This window comes from Bos indicus x Bos taurus, chromosome 18 (assembly GCF_003369695.1).
Source record: "Bos indicus x Bos taurus breed Angus x Brahman F1 hybrid chromosome 18, Bos_hybrid_MaternalHap_v2.0, whole genome shotgun sequence".
In the NCBI taxonomy this organism is placed as follows: Eukaryota; Metazoa; Chordata; class Mammalia; order Artiodactyla; family Bovidae; genus Bos; species Bos indicus x Bos taurus.
The window spans coordinates 16,714,366-16,723,538 of record NC_040093.1 but is presented as its reverse complement, the minus strand read 5'-3'; the positions used below and the strand labels follow the sequence as shown (position 1 = coordinate 16,723,538).

Here is a 9,173-nt window from a genome sequence, read left to right as displayed (position 1 = left end):
GTCCTTTCCCTCGAGTCCACCTAGCAGTAACCTCAGAATCGCTGTAGCTCATCTAAGGGCTTGGGTGTGGGGCTGGGGAGCAGTGTAGAGAATGGGGCTTAGTACCTTAACCATCTTCACTTTTCTCATTTGATGTTCACGTCTTCTTACAAATGTAATATAACTTGTATTAAAATAGTTCAAATGTTTTAAAAGATACGTCAGGAGCACCCATGTCTCCACCACCCAATTTAGGAGCCATCTGTGTACCAGATAAGAAGGACCAGTCCATTCCCCTCCAGAAGTAACACAACCCTAAAATTCTGTGTCTTTCGCCTAACTTCGTATGTTTACTACCTTAGTTGTTGCTGTTGTTTAGTCGCTCAGTCCTGTCTGACTCTTGTGACCAATGACCCCATGGACTGTAGCCCAGGTTCCTCTGACCATGGGATTTTCCAGGCAAGAATACTGGAGTGGGTTGTCATTTCCTTCTCCAGGGGATCTTCCCCACCCAGGGATGGAACCTGCGTCTCCTGTTTGTCAGGCGGATTCTTTACCACTGAGCCACCTGGGAAGTCCTTATTATCTTAGTATTTATCCCTAAATGCTGTGGTGATTTACATGTGGAAGATTAATCATGGCTCCCGTAGCCTCTAATTCACGGATTTCCTCTCAATACCCTGAGCCCGCAGCGGTTCGTTTGGCTGAGCCTCCATGAAACTGGCTGACTTTCCAGACCCGGTTAAAGAAACTCACGCAAGAAAGGGCTGGGAGAAGGGGAGGGAAGGCGGATGAGGGCTCTCGGCCGCTCGTGAGGAAGGTGTGTGAAGCTGGCTTTTAGTTTTTAGGACAAATCCAGCAGCAATTGGTTCCCTTCCTTGTGGCCTCCGCTTGACCTCGGAGAGTGGGTGTCCCGCCCCGTCCTGTGGCGTGGGCGTTCCTGAGCAGGACGCGGCGGCGGGAGACTCCCAGCCCTAGCTGGAGCGCCCGCGGCAGTGCACCCGCGGCCCTTTGTCTCTCTCGGGCTCCCGTCCACCCGCCCCGCCCCTGCATTACCATTGGCCGCGGCCCCGGCCCGGGGCGGGGGGGAGAGAGTGAGGAGGCGGGGCCGCGTGGCGTCAGCGCAAGATGGCGGCCTCGGCAGCGGTGTTCCTGCGATTGCGGAGCGGGCTCCGGCAAGGCGCGCGGGGGCTGTGTGCGAGGCTAGCGACGCCGCCCCCTCGGGCCCCGGACCAGGTGAGCCGGATGGGGTTGGCTCCGGGGTGCTGGGGCTCCTTCCTGTGGTTCCAGGCGGACCGGGGCCGCCCGGGGCTTCTGGAACGCAGCACCTCAGGGTGCTGAATGGAACGCCACCCGCGTTTTGAGTCTCTCCCCCGTTTCCCGGGGTTAGCAGCGCTTGCTTCCCCGGGATAGATGCTTGGGGACTCAAGTGTGTTCTCTGAACCTTCCTTACCTCCTCTGGATCCCACCTCTTCTGGACCCCACCTTCTCGACCCCACGTGGGCGCGGGGGAAGGAGGGGTCACCTGCTCTCCTGTCTCTGTGACTGTTCAGGTAATACTTGAGGGGGAGGGGCCCGGGACACTGGAGTCCCAGCCTGGCCTCCCGGGTATTTTCCCCGCCATGGTGGTGGTGGTGTTGCTCGGGCTTCTGATTCGACCTGCCTCCATCTTGACAAGAGACCCTGTCCTTCTGACCTCCGGGTGCATTACTTCTGTGCCCTGCTCCCCAAGTCTCAGCAAGCGATTGCCCCTCCCATCCGTCCCCCTCGATACACCGCTACTGTGAGCTCCAGACGTCGGGAGGACGTCCAGACTCCCCGTCCTATCCTCTTTGCGTGGCCTTCAGTGGCTTGCTCCAGGAATCTTCGTCAGTGTTCAGTCAGGGTCCCTGATCGTATCTCCCTGCCCTGCTTCCCCACCCCCGCCCCGGGCCTGTAGGATCCTGGGCACCGGGCTTGTCATCTCTTGAACCCCTGGGATCCTAGCGCCAGACTGTTAAGTTCTTGACCTTTCTGAGAGACCCAGTCTCCTACCTGCCCCTGCAGGGCCACAACACCTGGAGGCCATATGGGTGTCCTCTTCCTGGCTCTCAACCTTGATTTTTCTTAGACCAGGGTGCTGGAACCACCCCGACCTTGTTTCCTCTCTTGGCCAACCTACCCCCTCTCAATTGCAGGCTGCAGAGATTGGGAGCCGAGCAGGCACTAAGGCCCAGACCCAGGGACCACAGCAGCAGAGAAGCTCGGAGGGTCCCAGCTATGCCAAAAAAGTTGCACTCTGGCTCGCTGGGCTGCTCGGGGCTGGTGGGACCGTGAGCGTCATCTATATCTTCGGTGAGGAACATATTCCTGTCCCCCAGTTATGTTCTGTTGGCCTTCTATTCTGCTGGGGGGACTGCCCCCTCTTTCCCCTAAGGACTTCACCCATCTTCTTTCCCTGGCTCCTCCCTCAGGGCAGCCAACTGGAACTTGGAAATGAGGGAAATCCCCCTACTCCTCCTCTGCTCAAGGTTCTATTTCTTCTAGTTGGTTCCTGTACTAAGCTATAGGGAGTCAGTTTAAAGGGGGGAAGGAGAGGTCTAGACTAGCCCCCTAAGCTACCTCTTCCCTCAGCACCCAAAATTCCAGTCGTCCCTCTAGTCCCTTTATTCCTCAGAGACCCAGGAGACCCTGCCCCAGCCCTCCTTGTCTCAGAGGCCCAGGTATTCTGGCTACCAGCCCCTTCCTCTCTCTCAGGAGACCATATGTCTAGCCCCCTTCCCTCAGACCCAGGAGGCAAGGCTCTCTTCCCTCTTCCTCCCATAAGTCCCAGGAGACCAGGCCTCAAGTTTCTCATTCATCACTATCTCCCTTGCAGGAAACAACGCTGTGGATGAAAATGGTGCCAAGGTGAGTGGGAGAGAGACCCAGAGGCCTTACCAGGGGTCGCATCCTGTGGGTCTCCTCCCGTCTGGTCTGTTCAGGCTCCTTTCTGTTCTGGAGTGAACCCTCCCTCCCAGGGACCTTTGCCTGCTCCTCCCAGGGCCCCAGAGATTCCTTGTCTGGGTTTTGCCTCTGCCGTCCCAAACCCTTCTTTTTTCTCTCTACCTCCCAGATTCCCGATGAATTCGACAATGGTGAGTATACAGTCGTAAACTCTGGGGTCCCCTGATCCTCTCTATTGTGCCCTCCCCATTTGGTGCCCCCCCACTTCCACTGGGAGGTGGGGGAGTCAGCAGCTGTATGGCTTGGGGGAAGAGGAGCATACAGAACTCCAGTCCCCTTCCCTGGCCCCTCAGCCCAGGAGCAGATGGTCAGGGACAGTGGGGGAGGGGAATCCTGGGTAGGTGGCATTGCCTGGGGGAGAACTGGGCTTTCTCTGCCAGACACATGGCTTCCTGTGCCTTAGATCTGAGCATCTGCAGCCCCTCACCCCCTTCTTTATGACAGCCTCTCTATCCCACCAGGCCGCACCCCATCCAGCTCCTCGTTTCCAAAACAATGCTTCCTTCCTCCCTTCCCGCCTTCTGATTAGCCAGCTTTTAGGGAGTTTCTGACAAATTGGATAGTAGAGGGGAGCTGCCAATTCTATCACACCTGGTCCTTCCCAAGAGAAATATAAAACGGGTAGGTCCAGAAAGCCACTTGTTTGTGCTGGGGATGTTTGCAAGCCGGCATGTTATCATGTTGGGGTTTTAAACTCGGCAGGTAGCTAAGTATGTGTTAACTGGGCAGATGTAGAGTCATACTATTTTAAACAAGTCAACATACTGATTTAAGGTGAACAGGCAAACCTGTAGGTTTAAAGTGTGTGTGTTCACAGCTTAAGTGGTGTTTCAGTTTCAAAAAGACAGGTCTAGAGATAGTAGTTTAACTACACTAAAAATACTGTGTTGAAATAGGGAATCATGTAAGATTCTGTTTAAACTGGACTTGGTGTATTCCTTTAAACCAGGATTTGCTAACCTCAGCCATGTTGATAGCTTGGGTCATATAGTTCTTTGTCGTAGGGGGTGTCCTGTGCATTGTAGGATGCTTAGCAGTGTCTTGGGTGTCTGTCCACTAGATGCCAGTATTGTGACAACCAAAAATGTCTCCAGACATTGTGAAGCTTCCTGGGAAGCAAGGAACAAAATTGCTTTTTAGTTGAGAACCAACTAGTTTAAAGTATATAGATGGTGTGCTAAGTTGCTTCAGTCATGTCCAACTCTGCGACCCCATGGACTATAGCCTGCCAGGCTCCTCTGTCCTGGGATCCTCCAGGCAATAATGCTGGTGAGTCTCTTATGTCTCCTGCATCAGAGGTGGGTTCTTTACCACTAGTGCCACCTGGGAAGCCCATACAGAGGTGTGTGTATATTTATCATGGCTTACCTAGATTCCACATACTTGCTTAAAGTGGGCACACCTGGAGACCTAGAGATTCAGAGTTGACAAAATATACTGCCATAATGTTAGCAGATTCATTTATACATATGTGGGATTTAGGTGGGCAGATACAGCATTCTGTTTTATACCTGGGGTGATGTGCAGATATAAGTACTCAGATTAAAACTTGACAGGTGAATAAAAACATTTGTTCCTACCTGGCAGTAGGTTATGTCATTCCCTTTTGCCTTGGTTCTTGGAAATGAGCTATTTCAAACCAGGTGGGTGTTTTAGGCCTCTTTGTATCTGGTAGATAAATAAACCCCTAGTTTGTCCAGGGGGTTGAGCAGCAGCTTATCCTGGAATCCCTTTTTGCCCTGGTGTTCTCCTAGATCCAATTCTGGTACAGCAGTTGCGCCGGACATACAAATATTTCAAAGATTACAGACAGGTGAGCAGGAGCCCTGGGCCGCAGCCCACCCACCCCCACCAGCCTCCCGTCCCTGTTGTCTGAGTGCCCAGACCTGGTCTCTTTTTCCACAGATGATCATCGAGCCCACCAGCCCCTGCCTTCTGCCAGACCCTCTGCGGGAGCCGTACTACCAACCCCCATACACACTGGTCTTGGAGCTCACTGGCGTCCTCTTGCACCCTGAGTGGTCGGTGTGTCTTGGGGAAAGCAGCGGGTTGGGGACACCGCATAGGCCCGGGTGGCTGGCTTGTGACATGGTCGAGAGCACAGATGCTGGAGCCAGGCTGGGGTTCAGCCCCCATTCTGCTCTGTGGTCTTGGGGAAGAGGGGTCACCCCTCCTTGCCTTGCGTTCCTCACCTGTGCTGCTTCCCAGCCGTAGGTTATTGCATCTGTGCCCTGGCACACAGTCAGTGCTGGAGGGGAGTCAGCTGTTATTGTGGGACCCGATCCTGCAGACTCTTAGACCCTCAGTTGCAGCCCTGTACCTGTGAATCCCTTCACGAGCCACAGAGACAGGAGAGAATACTCTAGTCTCAGTGCGTCACTGTTCTCACTGCATTTCCAGCTAGCCACTGGCTGGAGGTTTAAGAAGCGTCCAGGCATCGAGACCTTATTCCAGCAGCTCGCCCCTTTGTATGAAATCGTCATCTTTACGTCGGAGACTGGCATGGTGAGGGCCCGGGGCTGGGCTGGGGTGGTTGACGTGATAAGACGTGAGGGAGAGCTGCAGGGCCAGGGCTCAGCCTGACCTTGTTCTCCCCCACGCCCCACCCCCAGACTGCCTTTCCACTCATCGACAGCGTGGACCCCCACGGCTTCATCTCCTACCGCCTGTTCCGGGATGCCACGAGATACATGGATGGGCACCATGTTAAGGTGCCACGTGGGGCTGTGGTGGCCTCTGGGGTTTGGGGCAGGGCTGGCACTTGTTTGCCTTGGGATCTGTTGCTGTGACCGGTGATAGGGGTCCAGGGGTCTGTGGGGCTGTGAATTGGGTCTCTTTATGGGTTGTTGTCCAAATACCCATGCGTCTTGATGTCTATTGGGTTTCTGACTGTCTTGGTGGGTCTGAGGGTCTATGGAGTTTTTCAAGGTTCAGAGGGACATGGGTTGTCATGGAGGCTTTTGAAGGCTCTGTCTTGGTGCCTGTCTTTGTGTGACTCCATGTTTGTTGCTATTGACCAGTTTGCACCTCTACCTGTGAGAGGTTCACAAACTTGCAGCCTGTCACAAACACCAGAGGCCTGTGGTTAAATGCACAAGTGCCCGCCTCCCTCCCCAGGGAACCTCCGAATCAACCTGTCTGTGTGCCGGGGCTCAGGTCCAGGAGTCTGTGTGACTTGCTCCCCGCTCCCTGGAAGGTTGAGGGTCATCATCCCAGCCTGGTCTTCAAGAGGCTCTTTCGTGGTGCTCTCAGTGTGTGATACCAAGTGTGTGTGTGGTCCGTCTGTCTGCCTCTCTCCCCTTCTTTGGTTTCCTGCCTGGAAGAGAAGGAGCACAGGCCTTGACCTGACCTTTCACCCACTTTCAGGACATTTCGTGTCTGAATCGGGACCCAGCCCGAGTAGTAGTTGTGGACTGCAAGAAGGAAGCCTTCCGCCTACAGCCCTACAACGGCGTTGCCCTGCGGCCTTGGGATGGCAACTCCGATGACCGGGTCTTATTGGACCTGTCTGCCTTCCTCAAGAGTGAGGCTGACCCCTGACCTCCTGGCCTCTGACCCTGAAGCCCTTGACCCCCAAGAGGAATGACTGATGCTTGATCCTGGCTTGTTTTTTTATGGAAAACGGGATTTAAGATGCAGGAGATCCATAAGCATCTTGCAGTCTTTAGAAACTTCCTAGAATGTTGGGGATGCTCTTCTGGAGTGGTTAGAGGATGCCCAGGAATGTTCAGGGGGAGCCCTTTTAGGCAACTGAGAAGGGTGCATGTAACTCCAACCACCCCCCCAAGTCTGACCTTTACCCTTGTGGGCCCCACCTCCTCCTGGCCTTCAGCCTGGCTGACTCCCACCTGCTGTGTTCACAGCCATTGCTTTGAATGGTGTGGAGGATGTCCGAACCGTGCTGGAGCACTATGCCCTGGAGGAAGACCCACTGGAGGCTTTCAAACAGCGGCAAAGCCGGCTAGAGCAGGTGGGTGCTCAGATCCCCAGTGTGGGTGGGGGATGTCCCATCAGATCCCCAGGCTCTTGATGGAGCAGCTCTAAGGAACCTGTCTCCACTCTGGCTGTGTGACCTCATTTCAAGGGCCTGCTCTTCCACACCACCCATCCCAGAAGGCCCTTGTAATGAGGAGTGAATAGATCCTACAGGCTGCTCTGAGGACAGGAGGCAGGAAACGCCAGGCATTTGAGATAGGTCCAGAGACCTTGAGGGTTTCCCTGGTGGCTCAGATGGTAAAGAATCTGCCTGCAATGCAGGAGACCCAGTTTGATCTCTGGGTCAGGAAGATCCCCCTGGAGGAGGGAATGGCAACCCCCTCCATTATTCTTGCCTGGAGAATTCCATGGACAGAGAAGCCTGGCGGGCTCCAGTCCACAGGGTAACAGAGTTGGATACGACTGAGCAGCTAACACTTCTGTCTCTTTTTTCAGAGACCTTGATGTTCTGGGGGCCCTGGTATTTTGTGGGGTGGGGGTTTGGATCAGGTCTGGGAAGAGGGATCCTTGGACACTTGGCCCGAGGTTTGGGCAAGTTCTGATGACCTTGGTGTGATCCTCATCATTTGTAGATGGGGCTAAGAATATAGATTGAGAAAGAGATTCCCAGGCGTCTAGGCTCAGGTTGACCAGGTTTGGGGTTGTGTTCCTGGCTGGTGCTCCTGAGGGCACAAAGGAAGGATCCCTGGAGATTTGGGCCTGGCATCCCTCAGCATCCAGACAGGGGTCTTAGGGCTCAGGACTATGCACCAGGGGCTCAGGGAGCAAGATGATGTCATCTGGGGAGGGCCTGGGCTAGGTCCCCAGAGTTCAGGGGACAGGGGTCATGAGAGTACCTGGGATTTGAGTCTGGGCTTCTGTGGCTCACAGCTGGCTTTTTACAATGTCTGCCCACAGTCTTTGCAGTCTGGTCTCATCCTGTGTCTGGGCTGGTGTTCTGAGATTGTGGGTAAAGGAGTCTTGGGCTGGGCAGAGGTTTAAGGAAGGAGGTGGCCCTCAGGCTGACTCTGCTCTCTGTCTGCCCCCAACTCCAGGAGGAACAGCAGCGCCTGGCCGAGCTCTCCAAATCCAGCAAGCAGAACCTCTTCTTCAGCTCTCTCACCAGCCGCTTGTGGCCTCGCTCTAAACAGCCCTGACCTCTGGGCCTCCGCAAACTCAGTGCCTGGGTTCCAGGCCCGAGGCCCAGCACTCCCAGACCATGGCTTGGGCAACCACGTGTCCAATAAAGTTAATCCCAGACGGCACACTCCAGTGTCCAGAGGGTCTCCAGATGGGCGCGTCAGGGTGCAGTGCGGGACACTGGGGGACCCCGTCCCACAGTGGCTGATCAGCTGCCGAACACAGAGTGGGTTGGTCTTTGACCCTGGCCTGGGAATCTGAAACCCTGGGCAGGACCCTGCCCTGCCCGCGTTTTCCTGTGTGCCTGCGTGTGGTCTGCGCAAGTGTCTCTCCCTCTTTGGCCCCAGATTCCCTTCGGAAAAAGAAGAGAGGATGGCGCTGTGGGATTGGAAGACAGGGAACCACCAGGCTGCTACGTAAATGTATCAAGTGTGGGCTTGTGGGACACCGTGGACCAGAGATGCCTCATGTCAAGGCTGCGTGGCTCTGCCGGCCGGGGCCCTAAGGTGGGCCTGGAGTTGCTTGATCTGATTTTTCAGTGGAAGGCAGGAACAGGGATGTTTATGTTAAATCTCTCAGTTTTAAAATGTTGGCTACTAACTCTGCAGACTGTAGCAGACCTCTGCAGCGGAACTTCCCACCACGTTCACCCCGTGTACTGGCCAGTGCAGCTGCCAGTGGCCGTGGGGCCATGACGAACTTGAGATGCGGCGAGGGTAACTGAAGGATGAGATTCTTAATTTTGTTTCTTTTTAATTAATTTTAAATAGCCACCGGCGGCTCCTGGCTCCTGCATTGGACAGCACATTTGGGTATCATTTAAGAGTGTGAATTCCACCCTTTGTTTTTGGAGGCACAGAGTCTCAACCACTGGACAGTCAGGGAAGTCCCTCCAGACTCTTAAATAATACCCAAATCCAAGTTCAGATCCAAGCCCTACCACTCCGTGACTTGTGTGGTCACAAGCAAATGAGCGAGTTACCTTCTGTGCTCCGTGCCTCAGTTGCCACATCTGTGAAATACTAGTACCCTCCTCACAGGCTAGGCTTGAGGGTGGACTCAGACCCTCCACAGACACTCAAGATGGCAGCTGC

The 9,173-nt window shown here is 54.7% G+C and overlaps 1 protein-coding gene across 1 annotated transcript; it reads left to right on the top strand.

Annotated features, from left to right (window-relative positions):
• Positions 1 to 1,081: 1,081 nt before the first annotated feature.
• TIMM50 (translocase of inner mitochondrial membrane 50) lies at positions 1,082 to 8,206 on the top strand. The gene is made up of 11 exons (XM_027515839.1): positions 1,082 to 1,215; positions 2,157 to 2,313; positions 2,837 to 2,868; positions 3,074 to 3,095; positions 4,719 to 4,777; positions 4,870 to 4,989; positions 5,365 to 5,469; positions 5,577 to 5,675; positions 6,331 to 6,487; positions 6,828 to 6,934; positions 7,995 to 8,206. Exons 1-11 carry the CDS (start codon positions 1,108 to 1,110, stop codon positions 8,094 to 8,096), a joined length of 1,068 nt encoding a protein of 355 aa, XP_027371640.1. The 5' UTR covers positions 1,082 to 1,107; the 3' UTR covers positions 8,097 to 8,206.
• Positions 8,207 to 9,173: the final 967 nt, after the last annotated feature.